The following is a 25,548-nucleotide window of genomic DNA, read 5'->3' as shown; positions in this document are numbered from 1 at the left end:
CGACATATGGAAATGAAGCGAAGTGGTCTTTAAATGACTAACGTTAACGATAATAATAACTAGCGATATGTGGTTTGAGGGGCAAACCACATAACGTAGTTTTGTTATATAAATGAATGAAAACAACGTAATACTATGGCATCGAAGCAGTTTTATATTACTTTATTCTTATTAAGCCTATGAACTACGTATATTATGTACAGAACAGTTATGAATAAATCTATTAAATCAGTCTTGATATTTGCTCGGCGGCACGCTCTCGAATAGCACTTGAGTGAGGAATGTGAATTTACCTGTAAAAAGAAAACACATGTTAAACATTTTCTATACAACGTTTTTTTTAATTATAAGGATAGAAAGCACTTGCGTTAATACTTTTATTAAGATGTTAACAAAGTTTAGCAAGCAATCTATCAAGGATATGCACGAATTTTGATTTTTTTTATAATATATGAGTGAGTACCCGAGATAGGATTAGATATTCCTCCTGAGGTCGGCCACAGATGCGCTGCTACCCCTGAGTATGTGTCCCTTACCATACCCTTCAAACCAGACTACAGCAACGAGGCAGAAATAGGTGTTGAGGTGGTGCCGACGTAGTCCAACCACAAAGAGTTCTTACCACCTTCATTTTCATTGTGCCTAGATTTAAAGTGGAAACGTATTAATTTTCACTAAAGGAAATACTCACGTAAAAGAGCCCTAGGCGTAAACTTGTAATACACGAACAGAGTGTACACAATCACTCCTAATACGATGAACCCGATCGCCATCAAGTACTTCACTGACGGGTCGTGGACTATCGGCAGTATCGAGAGGAATATTGCCACTAGCAGCACGAAGCACGGCACCACCGTGGGCACGCGGTACGGCCTCGGCTTGTCCGGCTGTGTCTTACGAAGTACCAGCAACGCCACCATCGCCAACCCGTAGAAGAACCATAGGAACCAACTCGCGAAGTCAATTAAAGTTTTGATGTTGCCGACTAGAATAAAAATTGATGTTAGGATTGCCTGTAAAGAAATACATGAGTATAAGGATTTTGGGATAAATTAAATACATTGGTAACGTGGAGTCATTTAATAATAATAATAAAATGAGAGACCTGAAAGGCTACTGCAGGCGCTGGGGTGAGTCGTTTAACGTTCACGTAAGAGAACACTTCCAACATGTGCCCACCGCGTGCCGCTGTGTAGCAAACCCTGAAAGAAGTTATAATAGTCTAGCTGTTATTAGTGACCTCGTACGCGCCAAGTGTTATCCTTTTGTGTTGGGTGTCTAACTGTCTACGTCATAAAATTAACGAAATGTCCAGATTCTGGTTATGAGCCATTTGAATAAGAAAAACGAAGGAGAACCTGCAGATAAAAAACAATGATATCTGTCTGCCTTCGCATTTTGACGATCCGAATGTGATTAAAGACCACTTCCTGCAAGTTCCTGGCCATATCCTGGCATAAATGATGTGAATATATCACTACTCACCTCTTTTGAATTTAACAGGTTTTCGTCGGAAACATTCCAATTTAATCCTGTCTCTGAAATTAAAGTCGCTAAAGTCTTGAATTCTCTAAGGTCCAACGCAGTGGGGGAGTGATGGCATATCACTTGATATGTTGAAAATGATATTACCTAACTGCCTTGCTACGATAACAAGCATAATTAACAAGTCGTTTGAAACAAGTTACTACCCTGACGCATGGAAGCGAGCTCTTGTAAAGCCCATACCAAAAATAAACAATCCGGTTGTCCTATCCGATTTACGACCCATCAGCATCCTTCGATGCCTGTCGAAGGTGATTGAACGGATTGTTTCTAATCAAATAATCCGCTACCTCGAGTTGAACAATATTTTACCTCTCAGGCAGTCTGGATTTAAGAAGAAGCATAGCACCACCACAACTTTGATTGAGGTAGTGGATGATATTTTGATTGCGCAGGACAAAGGCGATGGTACAATTTTGGCCTTATTAGATTTTTTACGTGTTTTTGAAACACTAAATATTTCATTACTGCTTTCTAAGCTTGCGTTTTATGGCATTAGCATTAACACCGTAAAATGGTTTGATAGGTATTTTACAAATCAGTCTCGGACCATCTGGTCGAACTTTGAAAAGGTAGTAATAGTTCAGACAATCTTTCATCTTCCAAGGATATCAATCAAGGTGTGCCTCAGGGGTCTATTTTGGGTCCTCTCCTTTTCATTTTATATAGTGCAGATATAACAAAAAATATAAAGTTTTGCCAATTTCATATGTATGCAGACGACTTACAAATATATATATCATTTAAACCGAGTAACACCGATATTGCATGGGCGAAACTAAATTCTGACCTTAATTGTATTGCGCAGTGGTCAGAACGGAACGCTTTAATACTAAATCCGAAAAAAAACAAAATTTTAGATTATGGGAACACCTACCCAGGTCCGTAAGATTGGTGCAAAAAGTCCGGCTATTATTTTAAATGGAGAAGCAATCGATAGAGTGCCAGAGGCACGTAACCTTCGGGTGGTCATCGATGAAAACCTCAGATTCGAGAAGCATATCTTAAACATTGTACATATCTATAGATTAAAAACTTTATATCGCATAAGAAATTACCTAAGTGTAACCTTGCGCATTAACTTTAGTGAAGCCCTTGTTCTTTCTAATTTCAATTACGCGGATACTCTCATTGGGCCACGGCTTCTAGCACGTACTAAAAATGTCATCCAACGAGTACAGAATACCTGCGCACGTTTTTGTTTTAATATCCCGCCTCGCTCTCATGTTACTCCGTACATCAATACCGCTAACATATTAAAAATGGACCTCCGCAGGCAATTACACCTTGCCACACATATATTTGGTATTATAAAAAATAAGGAACCTTTGTATTTATTTAGTAAGCTGGCGTGGGCTAGAGATTACTTAAAAGATAGAACCTGATCAGCTCCGGATAAATTGTGGCATATAATTTTTAATATAATTATCACAAAGCGTAGTCTAATCTATATTTTAACTAACTTATAGATTGTGGCTCATAGACAAAGAGGCAGGGTTCCAATGTTCTAGTATGAACTGGCAGCTCATCATGTTATCGTCGATACTGTAGGTACGAGTACATCTGGCTCGATTTGTTGCCTGGAAATAATGATAGTTAGTGTTCCAAGACGCCTTGCCTTGTATAATTTTACGTTACACACAAATTTTAAATTTACCGTTTTTTTTTAATAATAAAATGTATCAGAAATACACAGTAAATTGTATTAATATGGCACCATTAGCAAGCATGCGGACAGCCGTCCGATCAACATCACGCCACGGGTATGAAAATCAGGGTCAAGATGCAGTCTATCTGCTAATGGCATTCGCTGAGATTGTCCCCATTCACGTTTGTTGCAGCACATAGCATGTTATAATAAACTCATTTATTGTGTAATAAACAAATAAAAAGTTTAGTTATGAATTGTATTTTTTTACTCTTCATTTTTATTAGGATTCTTTTTTTAAATTGATTGTCTTATTTATTATTAACTAGTTTTATAACCGTGCAGTTTGTTTATTTATTTTGTCTATTTGCAATTGTACTGCGTGTTACAATATTCCTGAATAAAGTATTTTCTTTCTTTCTTTATTTCTTTGTTTTCGTTCGGTGTGCATGATCGCGCATTCCTAACGGATTTAGACTATTTTTTTTAGCAATATCCTTATACTGTGGCTTTACCTAGAAAGGGCATGTGCATGCGTGTGAACAGCGATTAAGACTGATTAGATTAGATTAATTCGTTGCACCGATTCACCGAATAATTTTATTTTTATTGATCAATAACGCAAACTCTGAATACTTTCCGCTTTAGCATCATAGATTAGTAAAGATTACTCACTCCTAACAGGAAAATGTACCCAGTTTTGAGAATTGAAATAGTTCCATAGAAAAGTTTTACCATGTTTCCGTGCTAAAATATCCCTAAAATATTTGAAATAATTATTTATTTATTATGTAAATTATGCAGTATTAGGTATTTATTCGTAAATATTCTCTAAAAAAGTTTTTATTTGTCAAGAATTCAAAAAAATAACTTACTAATAAGCCGTTTGTGGCTTCATTCAATTTCAAGGCGGCGAAGTATCTTTACTAATCTATGTATAGCATTTGAACTTTGTGATGATTTCCCGCTATACCATTTCAACTTTTTAATGATTTTCCGCTGTAGTACATAAACTCGCTAAATACTTTTCGTTATCTTAGTCGAATGTGAATTCAAAATTACTTCATTGAACCGATTCGTCGAATATTTTAATTCACACACACACACATACACCCTTTCTGGGGAAAGCTAAGAGAAATAGTTTAAATCGGTTAGGAATGCGCGATCATGCACACCGAACGAAAAGAGGGTCTCCTTCGTTTTTCTTATTCAAAATGGCGTTTGCGCCAATTTACGTTATGATATTGGTGATCAGGAGGTCAAAATACGTTAGTCTACCAAATTTCAGATTGATCGGCGGTATGCGCTTTTCGGAAGTTTATCCTTTAGATCTGCTTAATATGTCATGTACCCTTATAAAAAATAATTATTTCAAAAGGTCGAGTATTTCATGTAGAAAAAAATATTCAAAGCATTTAATTTGGAAGTCATACTGACTGACTTTAGAACTAAGTATAAGTAGGTAGAATAACATTTTGCGGACTCAGTAAAATGGTGCTTTTACAAATCATAAAAAGGTGTTTTAATTGCCTTTCAAGGTGCTTGCTGCAACCCTTTTTTTCGTCTCACAACTGTGGCGGGCTTGAAGCGTATACAACCACGTTGCTATGGGTACATTATATGGTGATCAGTTGATCACCTGTTTTCGATCCGATTCCGATCGCGCCAGACGTTGCTTAACTTTGCAGATCAGTTGAGATCTATATATCAACCAACCATTGCAAAACCAAAACCTTAATCGTAGTTTTGTTTTCTACAAAATTATTCAATTCTTTATTATATAGGCGCTGAATCTTTGTATTAAAGTGTGCGCGTACAAAGTTGCAGCTACATACAGCTATAAATATCTTCGTTTTAACCGCGAAAGAGGATAATGTTAACTAACCTACAAGGGGGATTTCCAAAATTCAGTATTTGTGACTTAAATGAGGATATATGATTATACGATAAGACTTACGATAAGAAGAAGTATATAAAGGTGGTATTTCGGGGCTACAATTAGTTTCAGTGCGAGCACGCAGGCAGTGTATATATTATACTTTGCCACATCAACCGGCTCACAAGCAGCGACATATCAGTTGCGTCGATAATATCTACTTCCAGACCGAGAGCATTTAATTGAAAATGTCTGCTCCATTACCTAAATCTATTAGCTTCAATATATTAAACGGGGCGAACGTCGGTGACGAAGGTACGATCATGAACGCCGTGCTGACATCGGGCAAGTGGCAGCTGAGTGGCCAAAACGTGGGCACAGTCAACAAAATTAAATTCAATCGCTCTCTAGCAGCGACTTTCGCAGCGGTGGAGACGAGTCCTGGCGACGAAGTTAATGGTAGTTTCGAGATGTACGAGAATGGAACGCAGATTGCCGAGATCACCTTCGCCATACCCTTTAGTGGTGAAAACAAGTTCAATCTCACGCCAAAAAATCCAATGTATGTATGCAACCACAACGGTTTCACATCTAGTGGCTCTCCGGTTGTCGCGATAAGTTGCAACAAAGCTTCCTAGTAATACAAATACATACAAACGATGATTCAAATGTTTCTTTGTCGATACTAACACGTGTTTGTGCGCGTGTGTTCGCTTTTATGTATAACTAATATTTGCATGTATTCTTCTCCAATAAAAATTATGTCTCATTATTTTTTTGTTTCACTTGTTGCATATAAAAATTTTCACCAAATCTTAAACCACGCCGTCTCAAGGAATACCAGAGTCCTTGAGCACAAGAATTCTGGGGCTTTTCTTAGCTTTGAATAGTGACCAAATTTATAAAAGTAGTTGGTACAACCTTTTGTTGTTCGGCTCTGAAGGCTCCACCGCCACACAATTTCTGACCAATAAATGCAATGTTAACCGCTGCTGTGTGTGCTTTGACTTAACTTGTGATAGATAGTTTAGAATTAAGATCTTAAAAGCATGTCGACTTATCATAAAGTCTAAAAATTGGTTATACTTTAAATCTTACTAAGAAATAATTCGGAGACACAAATTAATCTAGAACTTCTATGTGATATTTATATCTTCTTCTATCAACATACTTATTGCTAAGTATTTCTGCTAATTAAAGTCACGTTGCTGTCTACAACAATAGATAACGTAATATAGAAGTAGCAAACGAGCATGCAGTCCACCTGTAAGTGGCTATTGCCGCCCATGGATGTCTCTAATCAACCCCAGTTAGAATTAGATATTCCTACCTCAGGTCGGTCACAGATACCCCGCTACCCCTGAAGACTAAGCTGGAACGCCTCGGAAAAGTATGTGTCTTTACCACTCCCTTCAAACCAAAACACAGCTGCGTTTAACACTGCTGTTATGGCAGAAATAGGTATAGTCCGCGCCAAATAGGTAGTCCGCTCCCAACATAGAAACGAGTCGCCTCGCAAATTGCAGATATTATCGGGACGAAGATAGCGCGGGACCATCCCCCAAGCTCTCGCCCACTGGTACATAGCTGCGTTAGTGTGCCCTTACGTTACGTTAAACAACGTAACCTGCTCGCAACTTGAGAGCGGACTAGAAGTTTGGCGCGGCCTATAACTTTCGACGTTCCCCCTAAACACAAAGAAAGCTACAACGATACACAACAAACAACAACAAACACAAAGAAAGATACCTAATAACGCCGAACTGCACGCTCATCGCACACCCGAAGGTAGCGACCGCGACCGAGCACCCGCACGCCGAACGACACCGCTACCGCAGGCGACGAAACCAGCTCCCTGCCCGCTCTCACCCACGGGTACATAGCTTCGTTAGTGTACCCTTTACGGAGTATATTCTAACTAAACCTGCGCACAACTTCAGAGCGGACTAGAAGTTTGGCGCGACCTTTTGACGTTCCCCCTAAAACAAAAAAGGACCACCACACCCAGTAACGCCGAAGCGCGGCCTATAACTTTTGACGTTTCCCCTAAAACAAAAAGCTACAAGATACCTGGTAACGCCGAACTGCACGCTCATCGCACACCCGAAGGTAGCGACCGCGACGCCGAGCGGGATGAGCGCGCGCGCCGGCCCGAGCACCCGCGCGCCGAACGCCACCGCCACCGCCGGCGACGACACCAGCTCCGCGGGGCTCAGCACCGCCATGTACGCCACGTTCATGAACACGTACAGCGCCGTGATCAGAGGCACCGCGATCGAGATGCTCAGCGGCACGTTGCTGGAATACACCATTAGTAAAGATTACTCACTCCTAACAAGAGCATCGCATACGCGGCATATGAGAGACCGGTGGGTATGAAGTCCCTTGCTCTTGCTGCTCATAACAAGAAAATGTTACCAGTTTTGACAATTGAAATTGTCACTGTCATCTATTTTCGTGTTTGAAAAATATTAAAAAATGTAGTTTTTAGAGCATTTACGAATGAAACGATATTTTTCCGCACTTATTCTTAGATTTCGTGATTTGCACCACTTAGCTGCGCATGTCGGCATTGTTCCACGTACATTACACCATGACAGCCATTAAATGACTGACAGAATTGTCAGCCGCTTAAGCCATTTAATGGCTTCCTACAATTACAAGGCGGTGAGATATCTATACTTATCTATGGAACACACGATGTTGTTACAGTCCGATCGAGGGGTCCCAGGTTCGAATCCCAGGCACCTCTGATTTATCAAAGTTATGTGCGTCCAATCGAGGTTCAAAACCCAAGCAAGTGATAATTAATATAACTTTGAAAAATCAGACGTGTGTATTTTTCAAAGTTATATTAATTATCACTTGCTTATTAGATATTAGGTATTAATTATCACTTGCTTATTAGATATTAAGTAAATATTATCACTCGCTTAAAAGGTGAAGCAAAACATCGTGAAGAAACCTGCATACCTGAGAAATCTTAAAAAAAAGTTTTCAAAGGTATGTAAAGTCTACCAATTCGCTCTTGACCAGCGCGGTGGACTATGGCCTAATCCTTATTATTTTGAGAGGAGACCCGTGTTATGCAGTCGGACAGTAATGGGTTCATGATGATAATGGTGATGATGATGTTATTACAGTGTCCTAACCTTCATCATCATCATTACCAAACCATTAGTGTCCTCTCAGAATAAGAAGGATTATACCTGTGACAACTTTTTTTAAGATTTCAAGTATGCGGGTTTCCTCACAATGTTTACCTTCGTTGTTAGAGCAAGTGATAACTAATTTCTTTTTAATACGTACATAACTTTATAACATTAGAGGTACCTGCCTGGGTTTTGAACCTTGGACCTCTCGTTCGAGAGGTCGAGTTTCAACCACTATCAATGCCTGTGTGTAAAATAGCGCCATCTAGTATAGTGTAAGTAAACTAGATGCTTGCTCGATATTAATCCATAGTCGCGTTTTTCGGCATTCGCATAGATGGCGCTGATTATCAGACGTCATAGGAATTTAAATTCTCTTTCTCTTGCATTCTCGACCAAAAACCGAAACAGTGCTTCCGTCAATGTAAATGGGCATAAAAATTGTTAAATCCGAAGAATAGCCGTTTTCTTGGGCACTATTCCACCAAAAATGCAGAGAACATACTTCACTATACTGATCCATACAGTGCGATGGAAGAAGATATTGATTTCTTTAAACCGCTTATAAAGCTTTCTACACAGTTTAACGACTATCCAATAAAGACAGCAGGTCTTTCAAAGCATGGAAACAAAGCGCGCAAACCACCTAAAAAAATATTACGGATTTAATATAAAAGGCTAAACCCCTGTATGATGTATAAGCATAATATATTTAATTTCGGATTTGCTCTTTTAATTATACAGGCGTTTAGACCTCTTATATTAAATCCGTAATATTTTTTTATCCTTAAATGCTATGAAGTCCAATACGATGTGTGGTGAATTCGTCTCGAAGACCAAAAATGTTATGCATTCGGCTCCGAGACCGAAAATATTAAGATTTCCGCGGCCGTTAGAACAAATAAGGAACCCGAATGTTCCTCTCTTCGATGGACAGGATGACCGTGTCCCGAAGAAGGTTAAGTGGACTGTATATACGAAAAATAAGATGCAAAGTGCTATAGGGTCACGCACTCACCTGCTGCTGTTGGGCGCAGCCTCTTGTACTAGGTATAAGGCACCTTCAACTCACCCTAAGCTCGAGCTAGCTAGTCTTACCTCGGAATGGTCTACCGGTTACCTATACCTTCTTCCTCTTCTCACGTGGCGTCGATCTTACAGCACGTTGCACCGCGAACAATGAAGTTAACGCGAATTTAAAGGAAACGCTACGAATACGAATAGTGGCTTCTACTTCGGAGTATAACTAAAACGACAAATATGCGCGAGCGCGACCGACGACTCCGAAGCTTCTCGAATAAGTTTATCCCGGTGGCGGCATACACCACCGCGAACGACACGACGACAACGAACGATCTACAACGAACTATTTCAAACTATAAATCTCTATGCTTTTAAACCTACAGATTAAAATTAATACCAACGACAGATAATTAATACGTAGAACCATAGACAAAACTGAACATACCGCCCACCTAAATACTACGTATTTACGAAAACAACAAACATAAAACACAAATTACTTAACCTACGACAAGAAAGAGTTACGTTAAAACGTAACTATTTCGAAAACGACACAGATTATGAACTACGACACGAAAGATTTACGTGAAAATGTAACTAACTTAAGAAAACGACACAAATTAATAACCTACGACAAGAAAGAGTTACGTTGAAACGAAACTAATTTACGAAAACGATAAGAAATACTTCTAGATTCGCACACCACGCTCACGACAGAGAGCAACAACTGCAGAACAAATAGCTCGTTTAGGCGAGAGAATCCAGAAATCTTGCGAAAGTAAATTTTGTAGAGTTTGAGCACCAGGATGCATGGATTTCTTATGGTACTCATCGATAATAAGAAATGTTAATCTATGATTACGAGGTAAAAGAATAGGATGTCTAACGGTAAACTCTACATTAGCGTTAGCTAACCGACCGCCCACCCTCAAAATACCCGCGTCATCAACGAAAGGAGACAATTTACGCAAGGCTTTGGGTAGCGAATTAGGCGAACCTTTACTTAGACAATCCAATTCAAACGAAAACGACTCTACTTGTGCTTGCTTTATGAGCAACTCAAAAGCTTGACGTAGCTCACAAGGCTGTAATGCACCGACAAATCTATTTTTATAATTTCTCAAATTATGAGCGAAACGAAAACAAAATGACAAAACACGCTTTACTTTCGAAAGCGACGAAAAACGATTTAACAAATCGCTAACGAGATTCACCTTTTCCGGTGACAGAAGGCTAAGAATCCTTTGTTCTTCTGCGATAGAGTCTGTGTCCTGTTCTACCAATAATGAAGAAGGCCAATCATTCTCTGGCTCTACAAGCCATGAAGGGCCCTTCCACCACATGGAACAGTCAACGAGGTCAGCTGGAAGCGTACCACGAGAACCAATATCAGCAGCATTCGAACTAGAGCTCACGTGACGCCAATGGTCAGGAGCTACTCTACTCTGAATGTGGCTGACTCTATTCGCCACAAACGTTTTCCACTTGGATGGACAAGATTTAATCCAAGCCAAAGTGACAGTAGAGTCAGACCATGCGTAGAGTTCTTGAACTGCATGAAATGATTTTAAAGCCTCTACCACTGATTCCATCAAAGTAGATAACAAGACAGCAGCTAAAAGTTCCAATCTTGGAATCGACAATTTTCGCAAAGGCGCGACTTTCGACTTTGCGCAACAAAAATGAACGGATGTAGAGCCATCCGCCTCAACGACACGAAAGAATGTGACAGCACAATAGCCACGTTCTGAAGCGTCACAGAAGCCATGCAACTGTAACGACACGAAAGAATTTACCATACGCCGAGGAATGGTAATCGAAACTAACGACGACAATTGAGACTTAAATCGCAACCACTCGTGTGCAATGTGAGGTGGCACATTATCGTCCCATGAAATTCCCGAAGTCCAAAGAAGTTGCATAAGATATTTAGCATAAAACGTAATCGGCGCTAGAAATCCCAAAGGGTCATAAATCCGCGCAATATGGGAGAGTATGGTACGTTTGGTGCACCTAGAGTCATCGGGGTTGACGACACGAAATCTAAAATCATCCGATTGCGGATGCCATAAAAGTCCCAAAATTTTTAAGGAGAGGTCTGACATCTCTTCGAAATGTTTAAATTCTTCTGAGTATAAGTCAGAAGATGGAAGATCAACGAAAAACTCACTACAATTAGATGTCCACTTTCTTAAATGGAAACCACCAGACGACAAAATTTTGGTGAGTTCCGAGCGCAATTGTAGAGCTTGCTCTACCGAGTCAGCGCCCGACACGATATCATCGACATAAATGTCTCTACTAAGAACTGTAGAGGCAGCCGGAAGTTCTTGGGTAGAGTCTTCTGCTAGTTGAGCGATCGCACGAAGAGCCTGAAACGGTGCAGATGATACGCCATAAGTGACCGTGCGAAGCCTATAGTCACGTATAGGACCGTCAGCAGATGGGCGCCACAGAATGCGTAGGTACTCGGTGTCATCTCTACAAACCAAGATTTGTCTATACATCTGTTTGACGTCACCAGTAAAAACGACAGCATGCCAACGGAACCGAATAAGTAAATCGAAAATATTAGTTTGCAGTTTAGGCCCAGCAAGTAGCGTATCATTCAAAGACAATCCATTAGCATCTCTACAACTTGCATCGAACACAGTACGAAGTGGGGTGCTAACAGAATCTGGTCGCAATACTCCGTGATGAGGGATATAATAAAACTTCCCAACGCTTGAAGTCGGGGGATCCACCTGCTCCATATGACCGGCAACCTCATACTCATTCATGAACCGAACGTAGGCATCTCTAAATTCAACATTTATATTAAGTCTTCGCTCGAGAGAGAGAAATCTTTTTAAAGCAATTTCACGGGAATGTGAGAACGATGGCTTTACTGCAGGATTCATGAATGGAAGAGGCACCACAAATCTACCATCATCGTTACGACTATAATTATTAGTGAAATAATTTTCACAGGCTTGATCCTCCTTCGAAAGGATTTTACAGACAGGAGTGCGAACCTCTTCTGTTTCCCAGAATCTTTTTAAAGTGTTATCTAATTTTATATTTGATAAATAAGAGTTGTCGACGAAAAAACAATCACTCTGTTTACCATTACGACAGTTGTGTGTGTGATCTACCTCACACTCACCCATTAGAATCCAACCAAATATAGTATTTAGAGCCTTTGGTTGTCCCGGCCTCCCTCGTCTCAGACCAGGTATGAGAGATGAAGCAAATATATCCGCATTCAATAGCATGTCAATAGCCCCTGGACGAGCGAAGTCTGGATCAGCCAAAGGTAAATTCCTAATATGTGACCAACCACAAAAATCAACAAAATGTGCAGGTTGGTCACTACATATCGACGACAAAACAAAAGCTTCAAACTTAAAATCGATTTTATTTGAGTTATAGGATTTTATTTCACAACATAGTGAACCACGAGACTCAGCAACAGAAGATCCGATTCCATTTATTGATTGTTTAGTGTTTTTAATACATAACCCGAGGCGCTTTGCACATGGTACCGAAATAAAGTTGCAAGCGCTTGCACAATCCAACAACACCCTTACAGGTTGAAAGTTTCCCCAACTATCTTTTATAAGAACCTTAGCTGTAGAAAACAAGATTGTACTTTTACCACCGACAGAAGTTAAAACAATATTACTCAGTTGTGCATTATTATTAATGGAACTAACAACTTCAGTATCAGGTTGGGAATTGCTATCAGCGGACGGTGTAACCGATTTTTTAAAATGTAACAATGTGTTATGTGAACACCCACATACACCACAACTTATAGGGACTCGACAAGTTTTTACCCTATGAGTTTTCGAAAAGCAACGGATACAAAGATTTTTATTTTTAATGAATTTAAATCGAGAATCCATATCTACATTTAGAAAATTCTTACATGATGAAAGACTATGTTGGCCAGTACAAAAGTCACAAGTCACTCCCGACACAACAAATGAGGATTTGGACTTTTTAAAGTTACTTGGTTTCGGTTCTTTTGATATTCCTACATTACTTAATATTGGGTTCGGAGTTACCTCACTTAATGCCCTAACTTGTTTCTCAACAAAATCCTGAACTTGAGTGAACTCTGGTATCTCATCTGAATTAAATTCTAATTGAAATGATTCTTTTGTGGCCCGATCTAATTTTGACCAAAATAAATGGAACAACATGAAGTTCTTATCTGGTAATCCAAACTTTTCCAAAACACTTAAATTCTCCACAAAAGTTCTATGAACACGCTCAAGTTCTACAGCTGATTTAGTTTTCACTGGCTCACATGACAACAACTTTTGATAATAGGAGGCCGTTATATAGCGCTTCTTATTATAATATTTATTAAGTGTATCATACGCGTCTATATAATTTTCATCCGTGAGTGGAAAGTTCCTGATTAAATCATACGCTTTATTTTCGACACAAGTTAACAAGTAATGTAACTTTTCCACATTAGGAATATTTCTATTATGGATCAACGACTCAAATAATTGTTTAAAAGATAACCAATTTTCTAGCTTACCATCGAATGGCTTAATGTTAATTTTAGGCAGCTTAGCAAAACCCGAAACTACTTCTTGTTTAATCTGACGGTCACTATTTAAATGCCGCAGACGGGCCAAAACACTTCTAAATTTTGTATCAAATGATGCAGTTACACCAATTTCAGACTGGCGTTGGGCAGCACTTAATGAACGCAATAAATTTATTTGCGCTTTATGGAATTCATTTGAAAGTTCCCTAAGGTCCTCCTCAACGCAGCCTGTCATATCCGATCCCGCTATATACTCCAATCGCATCATACTGTAATCCCGGGCAATCCTATTAACGTCCCCATCACTTGCGCCACTTTCGTTGCTCCCAGTAGACATTGTCATTAATTGATATAAGTTTATAAACTTAACGAAATCGACAACAATAGCAAATAATTGCAATGTCACTGACAGCTGACTTCGACACAATAATACGTCAAAGTCTAATACAATTTGACAGTATTGACAATATGACCAACGACAAATAAATATGGCGCAATGCAATACTGACAACCAACGACTATTAATAAAAATAGCGCAAAGATGGCGGGACCTAAGTACAACTAACAAAGTGATGAGTTGTAAAGAATCACACCCACCCTCAACATAAAATGTTAATCGACAAAACGAAAATTACGAAATTTTATAGAAATGCAATACAAAATAGCAAATCTAATACGAAATACGACACGAAACGACAAATTTAGAAGCCACTTTACGTAAATGTTCGTTCCTTTAGCGAAATACGACACGATAAAATTAATTTCAATGTTCGTTATGTTCGGTCGACGGAAAATAGCAAAAATGGTGTTTAGGACGATGGAACAATTAAGATCCGCCGAAGTGACCAAAAATGTGAAGCATACATCCGGCACGATGGCCAAAAATGTGGTGAATTCGTCTCGAAGACCAAAAATGTTATGCATTCGGCTCCGAGACCGAAAATATTAAGATTTCCGCGGCCGTTAGAACAAATAAGGAACCCGAATGTTCCTCTCTTCGATGGACAGGATGACCGTGTCCCGAAGAAGGTTAAGTGGACTGTATATACGAAAAATAAGATGCAAAGTGCTATAGGGTCACGCACTCACCTGCTGCTGTTGGGCGCAGCCTCTTGTACTAGGTATAAGGCACCTTCAACTCACCCTAAGCTCGAGCTAGCTAGTCTTACCTCGGAATGGTCTACCGGTTACCTATACCTTCTTCCTCTTCTCACGTGGCGTCGATCTTACAGCACGTTGCACCGCGAACAATGAAGTTAACGCGAATTTAAAGGAAACGCTACGAATACGAATAGTGGCTTCTACTTCGGAGTATAACTAAAACGACAAATATGCGCGAGCGCGACCGACGACTCCGAAGCTTCTCGAATAAGTTTATCCCGGTGGCGGCATACACCACCGCGAACGACACGACGACAACGAACGATCTACAACGAACTATTTCAAACTATAAATCTCTATGCTTTTAAACCTACAGATTAAAATTAATACCAACGACAGATAATTAATACGTAGAACCATAGACAAAACTGAACACGATGCATATGAAGGTAGCAATTTGGTAGCAACTATTGATTACAAAAAAACTCTATTAATTTACGCAGTTTCTTCTCACTGGATAGGTGACCGGCCATCCTGATATCAAAATGGCCGGTCACGTCACCTTAAAAAGTAGTTTATTTTTTTAATCGAAGGTAGCAATTAATAGCAACGAGTTGCAACTAGGTAGCAACTTTTAGTAATTAGTTCGATGTAAAATATGGGTAGTGACCGGCCATTCTGAAGGTCACGATTTGACTTGTTGCCTAATTACTTTGATCAAATGTGATCTACCCTTCACAGTTACTATTCGCAGTTTAATTATATTTAAAAAAACACTTAAATGAAGAACCATTAAATATGATACTAACACCCCTGGATTGATGATCTCCTCGGTGACAACAGTGACGCTGTTCCATCCATCATATGCCCACAGACCGGAGTAGAGGGCTAGCGCGATGCCGCCTGGGTTGAACGTACTCCCTTCAAACCCTTTATCCAGATGTTCTGTGTTGCCTGAAAAAATATAATGATTTATTTTATTAAATAAATTGAATTATTATATGGTAGGTAAGGGTAAGTAAGATACAATTAATGTGGTGCACTATTATTACATATTTTGTCTTTTAGCAGAAGCCTAAAACCCCCTATTGTATTCTGGTGTGGTCTGTAGACAGTGTAGGTTTTTTATAATATAGGAGTAGCAGACAGACGAGCATGCAGTCGACCTGATGGTAAGTGGTTACTACATGGACACCTGTAGGTCTACAGGGCCTAAAACCGTAAACCTACAACTCGTGGTGGACTAAGTTCGTCGTAGGCCAAAGCGGATGTCCCTGTAGTACCGGGACCAGAATAGGGCTACGGTATCCCCTGCCTGTCGTAAGAGGCGACTAAAAGGGGCTTTAGGGGCGGGCGGCAAGAGTGGGAGCTCAAACCGTCCAGCAAACGACCCCGGGAAGGACAGCGGTTTGTGTGGTCGCATATCGCTATAATCACAAAGGGATGTGAGAGGAGCGTAAATTGCTCCCCCCAGGGCAGAACCCGATAGAAGGGCATCGCGTTAGGAGTACTCCGGTTGTGTTCCGTTGGAGATCCCGGAGTTCTCCACCAAACGCTGAGGACTGCAACCGGGGGGGTTTTTAGTGCGGTAAAAATCCCACATTACCCGGCGTTACTCCCATGGCGTCGGGTACCTTTTGATGGTTTCCCCCTCGTCAACAAAAAAAAAAAGGCCCGAAGCGGAAATGAGGCGCAATGTCTACAAGAGAACCTGTGAACATTTGTAGGCCCCTAGGACACGAAGCCCGGGGGGACCGTCTCTACTCCCCTCCCCTTAGTCCACTGCTGCCTACGACCTATGGGACATGGATTATAACTTAGTTCACTTAGTAACCACTAGGATCTAACATGAAGTAGATTCCAATTTTAATTATTCGACAACTAAGTTAGATTTCTATTCCGAGTCAAGTCTATGTTTATATGGGTTGATGGCTCCCATAGTTCATTACGGGATTGTTGATAATAGTGGGAATATGAATATGCAAAGAAAAAATTTATAAAAATCCCTTACCTTTAGCTATTTCATAGATTCCTCCCCCTATGACAATGAGACAGGCGAGTATTTTACATATCCCAAACACATTCTGCACTTTCACAAACAGCTTCACACTGGTAATGTTGATGTATGTCATTATAACTAGAAATACAAACAAAACATTTAATTATTGTTGAGTATCTTCAAACAACTCTATATGTACTTAGTTTAATGCAGATTTCGTTGATGTATAAGAGATAGAAAGTCGACTATGCACATGTATTTACATCACAATGGATAGAGCATTTCCAAATGAGTCTATACAAGCAAATATAATACAAAAAATTGTATTAATATTTTGCCTTCATGCTAATTAATAACTGTAAATATTCATAGTGAAAATTCACATGAATATATTATATATTTTTATTTATTTACATGTATGAGAATGTTTGGACATTCCATACAAGTAACTGCATGCAGTTATCTTAAGTGCATGTGGTTTTCTTAAGTAACCATATCTATTACAAAATTTAGTATAAAGGTGAAATTAAAAATGTGATTTATAAATTTAAATAACTAAGCTAGATTGAACTGAAGACCCAAATAAAAATAACAGTCATATTATTATATTTAAAAATTTATTCTTATAAATATGTATGACTAAATTATTCATAAACATTTAACAAAATTGTTTTAGAACTAAACACTTATAAAAGTGCTAATTTAACTTCCATTTTATTGTAAGGATTAGTGGTGACAATGTTCATATCCTTCAATAGTTCTATTATACAGTAAGTTTCTTGTGTGATCTCCACATACTGGCTGGAGCCCTCTTTCGAAGAATTCTCTTGCTGCATGAGTTGCTGAAACAAATAAACAATATGGTTAAACTCTCCATGACTTGACTGTAATAATGTAATTTTTAAATCCATTGCTTGTTATAGGCTCTAGTTGTCTCTTTAAGAGAGGCGAGTAGTAAACCCTCTGTAGTTACTCCAGTGGCACCGTCAGTGCAAGGTGCTCTGACGGTGCCGCTGGCTGCTTTCTGGCTACTAATAGCAGTGTTAAACATTGCTGTGTTCTGGTGTGGAGACATTATCTGACTTTGTCCTCAGGAAAAGCAATGCCTAACAATAGTTAAAATAAATAATATCTGACTAGTAAAACAATGGTGTATCTAAAGCAAAATAAATAAATCTGTTGTTAACGTCAGGTAGAATTTAATATTATTAGGGGTTGATTATAGATGTCCATGGGTGGCAGTAGCCAATTATCATCAAGTGGACTGCATGCTAGCTTAGTACTTCAATATTATATAAAACAATCTAGTATTGATAACCTCATAGTATCTAGTAATACATAACACACAACCAATATTTTATAAATAAAAAACCTTGTCTTACCCCTAATATATCAGTGACCAAATCTGTGTTGTTCGGGAACATTGACTGGATAAGGCCATGTAGCTCATTCTTCAGCAATTGGAAAGTCTCTTTAGCTTTTTTCAATTCTCTCGGACCTAATTCCTTTTTCTGTATCCGTGGCTTTGAAAGTGCTTCCTTTGCAGTTTTTATTAAACTATTTAACCTGAAAGATATAATTTAAGGCTAATATTAAAAATAAATATAAAAGATATAATTGGCAAATTTTAGCATTTTGGTGGCAAAATGTAAAAATTGCTTACTATACTCACAACCTGTTTTTTTTTTCCTATGCATGGGCATAGCAAAAGCTATATTAAGAGCGGGGCTGTGAGGTATTTGCGTAGCATAGTTTGCGCCACTGGCTGAGGGATGTTAAGGTCTGCAAACTCACTTAAACCTAAACCTATCCCAATCGGCCCCTTAAATACAACCTATATAATATACCTATGCTATAGGTGCCATGAATACATACAATATATACAATAAAAATCCTATATACTTTAAAGAGAGGTGCAGAAAGGACTGCTACATGGGTTCCGGTAATAAAATAAAATGAGAATTGAACACTAGTAGAAAGCTGGAAAGTCTTATGCTCAGGTTGATGCGGAGCTACATCACTCAAAATTCTAGATATAATGAAATATTTGAATTAATGATGCACAACATACCTTTCAATCTCCTTATCCACGTCATAGATGGATCCTCGTGTGAAGGCTATTAGTTCATCCACTTGTTCAGTCTTTTGTTTCATTTCCGTCAAAAATTGTGTCGTAATCAAATTACTATCCGTGATAATAGGCGTGCTTGAATTTTGAATATCTGTCCGTAAGCCCTCGACGTAGGAAACCGCTTTTTCGTCTACATTATTTGGAGAAATTAAAGCATCTATTGGAGAATTTACTATAATATTACAAGTGTCCAAACAACGTAGCTGAACTTGCTTAATTTCCCGTGACAACGCCTCTTTTGTTTCACTATTACTCGAATTAGACATCCTGAAAGTAAAATTGCTTATAAGTTTCATAAAAGAAGTGAAAAGTTAAAAGTTTTCTCTTGTTGAATTAGGTTAAAAATAAAATTAATAACAACTTGGTACTTACATTGTTTTTGAGTGAACGGTTATCTGTTTTAAATCACTACACTGTAGTTTAAGTTTTAAAATTACCATATGGCATTTAATTCACCAAACAATACCACAAAGTTAAATTCATAACAACGTTTATAATTTCAACCAACCGACACAAACTTCAAAATTTCAAACTCAATTCGAAATTCGAAGTTGCTCTTGTCAACTGTCAAGTATCTTGACATTTGGGGCTATCGAATGATTTGACACTTGACCATAGAGAGTTTTAGTTTTATGTGTAATGTGTGTCAAAAGCATGCAGCCATAAACAATAAATGTTAGCATTATAAAGGTTGACGCATATTGTGGATAAGACGTAACGACTGTAGACAGTGACGCCCTCTATCACACGTTTTGTGAAATAACGTATGAGAAATTGAAGATACGATAAATAACATGACCTAAGATAAAATAATGATATTGATTTATTGTTATGTATCAGGACTAGTTACTTACATAGTGCTGATAAGCATGTTAATTTAATTGCTGTAGCTTTGTAGTCTGGGTGTAAATCAGTGGTAAATGGCTCCACCGCATATTCCGCAAACGTCATAACTATAACAGCCACTTCTGCTGGTCTTAAAATCATTACATAGATCCACGCACATATAAAAGATGGAAGGGGTCCCCAAAACTTATGCATTTTTCCGAATGCTTCTTGAAAATATGAATATTCGGCTCCTGATTTGCCGAGTACTGTTCCTAGCTCAGCGAATGATAGGGCTCCTGAAATAAAATACATAATATATTTTAAGCTTGTAACAATAACATATTTAACTGATTCAAGAATAATTAGGTGTCTTACCTACACCCACCTAATAATGATATAATTCCCGAGATTGCCCATATAATTAGACACAATCCAACGGATCCAGAATGTTCTAGGGCAGAAGATGGAGATATGAATATGCCAGATCCGATCATGACGCCGAGAATCAAATTTACTGCCGAGAAAAGTCCCAGTTCTCGTTTTAATTTGACAGTGCTTCCACAAGCGCTCACTCTACCGTTTTCCGTTTCATGCATTTCAGCGGCTGCTACCTTGGCAGGCATTTTGGATTATCTGCGAACAAAAGTAGAACAAAGTTGATAACGTTTTTTAAATGAATAAGTTAATTGGTCCTTGCAACCTATTGTTTACTTTGACCTCACATAGTAATAATTGGTTTGCCGTATTCATCACACTTGACGATACGATAAACCATTCTAAAGGGAAACGTTGCAGCCATTTATTAGATTAAACCCATTATAAAATGAAAGGAGTGGTGCGATATCTGGATACCACACATACAACTAATATCACACGAAAACATAACTAGACAATTATACCTAATTATCTGCAAAATTGTAGTAATAGTTGGTAAAAAAAGTAAACATAATTTAAACACACACGAAATTACTTCTTTGGGGCATGTAAAGAAAAAGGTATATTTTGTATGCCATGCGGTGGTAGGGTTTAACTAGTATAATCATAAAGTCTCTGACACAGGCCGGTTGTGCGACAATAATCGAATTAGCGGTGAACGAACTTGAACTCACATTATACTAAAACGGCTCGTCTGGTTGTAATCTAGAATTACTATTTTTAGAGGGGAAACATTAATTTAATTTACACAAGTAAATTGTGCATAATCAGACGTTATGCATGTGTAATCGAAAAGTTCGAGAGAGATTAACATCACCATTACAGTAATTTTCTTTGTCTTAAAAAGTATTAATAAGCAATATGTTTATCAACTGTCTACTATGCTACAAGGCTTTTCTTCACAATCTCGCTGAGTAATAAAGCAGACTAGCAGTATTGTATAGTTTCGTTCATTATAAGTCACACGGGAACATTGTTATTATATTGCCTTAATAAAAAGGAAGAATCGTTCAATTAGATTCAATAAAGATAAAAATGCTATTGTAGGATGATCGTGATCTATTTATAGAATGTTGCTTCGTTAAAGTAAGTTTTTACAAGTGAAAATTTAACAACAAATGTTATACTTCAAACAGCACAAGCACCGTAGTCCTTGATCAATCCAGATCGAGATAGTCTAAGCGCCCCTTGGCCGACGCTTTCACTTTACATAAATTTTATTCCGGTTTAATAATAAATAAAATATAAAATTGGTAATATTTTTCTAAATTCAATTTTTATTTTAACGTCAACAATGAAATTCATTTTTGTTTTCTATTGAAAATGTCTTTCCGTTTGACTGTTTGACGCTCTTTGCCACCTGGCACCCAGAGCGACCGCTGTTCACGCCCTACCCACAAAAAATGTCTTATTTGCGCTATCCATATTTTTTTTTGCGCTAGAAGAAGCAATTTTATGTCATTTTATTTAAAAATATTCATGCTTACCTACTTGCTAGCTTACAACTATGTAATGATTCGATACAGTCTACCAATCCTTAGATCAACGATAAATTATAAAGATTAAATCGCTTTGATAATTTCAATATTCACAAGTATTATCAATATTATAATAACAACATTTAATCGCCGTGGTTCCGTGGGAAAGTAAGTATGTATTCAAGGTTAGTAGTAAAGAGAATCCTTATGAAAGCCGTTGCAACATTCAGTTACTGATTGTAAAACGGATTAAGATATTTTTGGTTATCAATATTCAACTTAAAGAAATACATATGAATGTATGGGCGATACCTGTGGGCGATACTTTAATAAGTAAACAATTAAATATTTTGTAGCTACTAAGCCCAAACTTAAGCTAATGTTTCATTGTTATCATTTCATTACTTCATATTGTTGTCTTACCCAACTGTTGATGGGAAGTTCACAAAATAAAGTGACCTGCTGGGAGTGACATAGATTTTTCCTCCAATATTCTAATAATAGCTTCTTGCATAAATGTTAACCCGTGGACAACCTTGAACGGACTCTTGTTTTTCATTTCAATAAAAATGTCGGTCATCGGATAATATTTGACGAGACCATTATAAAGATAAGCTGGCTTTTATGGATAATAAATATCTACATAACGTTCGAACAATTGCGCTACATATCTGGGGTAGATTACAGATGTCCATGGGCAGCAGTAGCCACTTACCGTCAGGTGGAATGTATACTCGTCTGCTACTCCTGTATTATAAAAAAGAAAAGATTATATACATCTTATATACATGACATATTTGACTGATTTAAAAGGGGTTTTAGATTATAAGTTTATTATTTAACATGAAAAAAGAAAACGTGTTTGCCATCCACCTGATGGACCTCTGTAATCACTTATAGAAACATAATTTTGAGACATTCCAGCCTCGTCCTGGGTACTGGCGTATGTTTGGCCACCTTAGGTAGGAATATATCCTATCTGGGATTGATTACAGATGTCCATGGACGGCAGTAGCATCAGGTGGACTGCATGCTCGTCATCTAGTAAACAACGTATTTCTGCTTCTGAGGACTAAGTTAGAATGCTGCTTATAAGTCTACCTTGGGACATCAAAGTTTGTTTGATTCATTTATTACAATTGAATAGACTGGTCCCTAAAACATTCATTATCAGTCTGTTGCTATATATAATACATACATTATACATACGTAGTACTGATATATAATACAAGTCATTGACTTATCAACACGTGGGTTTTATCGATGTCTGTATTGTTAAGGACTGTAACATGCCTTGAAAAATTGAAAGTGTTAAATTATCGTACACTCCATCTGATGGTAAGTGGTTACTTGACATTCATGGACATCGATAGCCAATTGAATATAATAGGTACACGGACAAACTCTGAAAACCTCTCATGTCTGTCTTTTTCATGCACATACATATCATAGATAAGTATAGATAATTTAAAGTATAGATAATTCAAAAAATAATTAAAATTATCCTGTCCAGGATTTTTTTAGCAAACCCATTTTTAATGTATTACCCAATGTACTAATTTCATTATAAAATGAGTTTCATTCTATTATCAGCTCGGTCCAGTTCGATTTAGCTTCGGATCTTAGACCATATATTATGAATGAGCATGTTGTACCTAAGAGCGTTTAACCCGTTATAAGTACTAATACTAATCTATGGTTTAACCATGGTAAGTATGGTGGTTTTCAATTTTTATGGACAAGCTATCGATTGCCCGATTGATAAGCTCGAGTGTTTGTCCGATAGCCACTGGGAATGATAAGCTGGGCGATAAATGTAGAATTCACTTTTATGATGTAAGTAGATCTCAAATATCAAAAAGATTAAGCTTGTGTTAAAAAAATACGAAACTTGCGTGATGTTTTGTGTGGTAATAAACAAATTTAATAAGTCATTTACCGCATTATAATTTACTAGCTGACCCGGCAAACGTTGTGTTGCCATATGAATAAAAAATTTTTAACGGTGAACAACACTTATCACTTAGGGGCATGAAAAATAGATAGTAGCCGATTCTCAGACCTACTGAATATGCATATAAAATTTGGTAAAAATGGGTAAAGCCGTTTCGGAGGAGTACGGTAACTATCATTGTGACACGAGAATTTTATATATAAGATATTGCGAACATATAAAGTACCTAACATTCTAAAACGTAATATACGCCAAATCTTCTCACAATCATTCCGCGTGATATTTGTTTATTATTAAGAAAGAATCTCGCCAGTTATCTACTAAAATGATGTATTTAACTTGAGTCTGAGATAAAATGATCGTTTCAAAGCTATATTTTTAGGAGTCACTACAGAAAGTTAGTTCCTTAAATTGAACAAACAGTGTCTCGTAAAAATATGATAGATAGAGTTAGCCAAACTATGGCTTCAATCACGCGTGGATTGTTGGATACGCTTCGCTGTGGCTTGGACTTACATATTATTTGTAAATAAGCTCTCTTATATAGAAATGTAGTTGCATAAAAAATCAAAACACGAACATACGGAAGGTTTTTTTTTACTTAAGTAAATATGTATAAACGACAGACCAGTACCCTTACCATGAGTTTTCAAAAGATCCCACAATTTTACGTTACGTTTACTCAATTCATTATTCTGTTCCTTTTGCTTCAGTACACTGAGTAAACGTAACAATAGTAAGTGCTAAAGTCTTTTTGTCTGCCTCACATGTTCGCAAAAAAGAGAGACAAAACATAAAGCGCTATTTAGTTAATTTAGACATTTAATGTTACGTTACTGACACTATAGTTCTGATACAATCCGTTAGGGGCGCTGATTGGAAATTGTATGGGCAAATACGTAAACAAATACCAAAATAGTCATATTTGTCAAAACGTAAAAACTCATGGTAAGGGTACAGACAAAAATATCCTCTTGATATTACTATTTAACAGTCTTTGTTTCAAAAACGTGACGTTTCGCTTACGGCAGCGTATAAAAATAAACACGGGAATGATGATACGCAAAATACAGTTTCATGTAAGACAAAGTAGCGCGAAATTGATGTTCAAATTAGGTGTTTTAGTGTGCACCTAAATGAAAACTCACGAGTAGTGACGGTAGACGCTAATGGGTAGTCTCTCGCGTTTGAGTCAATAAACATGGCCTTTGTGCTGTCAGAAACAGATTAATAATAAAGGAATATCTTTTGCGGTGTTACAAATAGCTATCTTCCTATAAAAGAAGTACAACAAAACAAAAAAAAACATAAAACAAAGAAAACTAAAGTTTTTTTTAAGTTTTATCTTTTTCGGGCGTTTAGGAAACATTATGAATGAGTTAAAAAACCGACAGATTAAAAAATATGTGATAGTAAATATGGCTAATTTTGCAAAATTAGAGATCTAGAGATTGGCCTGTCTCTCGGAAGTTTCGTTAAATTTGTTTGTTTATTTGACTAGCATAGATCTAGACAAGATAGATTACATAGATTAGACTAGCTTATTTGCTGTTGTCTACCAACTTTACTTGGCCAAAGGAATGGAGTATGGCCTAAGTCCCTCTTCCTCTGGGAGGAGACCTCTGAGAGTGCCCAGTGCCCAGACAGGGTGGACGACGACCGTAGCTTATTCAATTCATTTGACAAATAACGCAAATTAGTAGGCGTAGTCGGAATCCATTTCGCCGTTAAGCTATCGTAGTTAACTAATTCCCGCGAGAAATACTTCGGAGTAATTACTTCGTTAGTGCGGTGTTAACGTGGAGCTATTAACAAAATTGGAAACCCATACA

At 37.8% G+C, this 25,548-nt stretch overlaps 2 protein-coding genes across 3 annotated transcripts in view; both read right to left on the bottom strand.

Moving 5' to 3' along the window:
• Positions 1-131: 131 nt before the first annotated feature.
• Positions 132-25,548, bottom strand: part of LOC140742979 (b(0,+)-type amino acid transporter 1) — a 39,603-nt gene continuing 14,186 nt past the window's right edge. Inside the window, exons 2-9 of one of the 2 annotated variants that reach the window (XM_073074100.1) lie at positions 20,235-20,482; positions 19,876-20,145; positions 16,903-17,028; positions 15,701-15,845; positions 7,140-7,367; positions 1,106-1,202; positions 692-1,013; positions 132-293 (exon numbers count right to left, since the gene is read on the bottom strand). In XM_073074100.1, coding sequence (XP_072930201.1) covers positions 229-293; positions 692-1,013; positions 1,106-1,202; positions 7,140-7,367; positions 15,701-15,845; positions 16,903-17,028; positions 19,876-20,145; positions 20,235-20,472 — 1,491 coding nt within the window. In that variant the 5' untranslated portion in view covers positions 20,473-20,482 and the 3' untranslated portion in view covers positions 132-228. Of the gene's footprint in view, positions 294-691; positions 1,014-1,105; positions 1,203-7,139; positions 7,368-15,700; positions 15,846-16,902; positions 17,029-19,875; positions 20,146-20,224; positions 20,483-25,548 lie in introns of those variants that run through there. The other variant, XM_073074101.1, reaches the window with a different exon arrangement.
• Positions 17,488-19,587, bottom strand: LOC140742983 (uncharacterized). Its single transcript, XM_073074105.1, has 4 exons — positions 19,394-19,587; positions 18,962-19,288; positions 18,273-18,456; positions 17,488-17,732 (listed from the first exon to the last, which is right to left on the bottom strand). The coding sequence occupies exons 1-4, from the start codon at positions 19,459-19,461 to the stop codon at positions 17,577-17,579; spliced, it is 735 nt and encodes a 244-aa protein (XP_072930206.1). The 5' UTR covers positions 19,462-19,587; the 3' UTR covers positions 17,488-17,576.

Source organism: Epargyreus clarus, unplaced genomic scaffold (genome assembly GCF_041222505.1).
Source record: "Epargyreus clarus isolate Ecla_fem2 unplaced genomic scaffold, WU_Ecla_fem_2.2 ptg000006l, whole genome shotgun sequence".
Classification (NCBI taxonomy): domain Eukaryota; kingdom Metazoa; phylum Arthropoda; class Insecta; order Lepidoptera; family Hesperiidae; genus Epargyreus; species Epargyreus clarus.
Note: the sequence above shows the minus strand (reverse complement) of the source record. Positions and strands in the feature narration are given on the sequence as shown.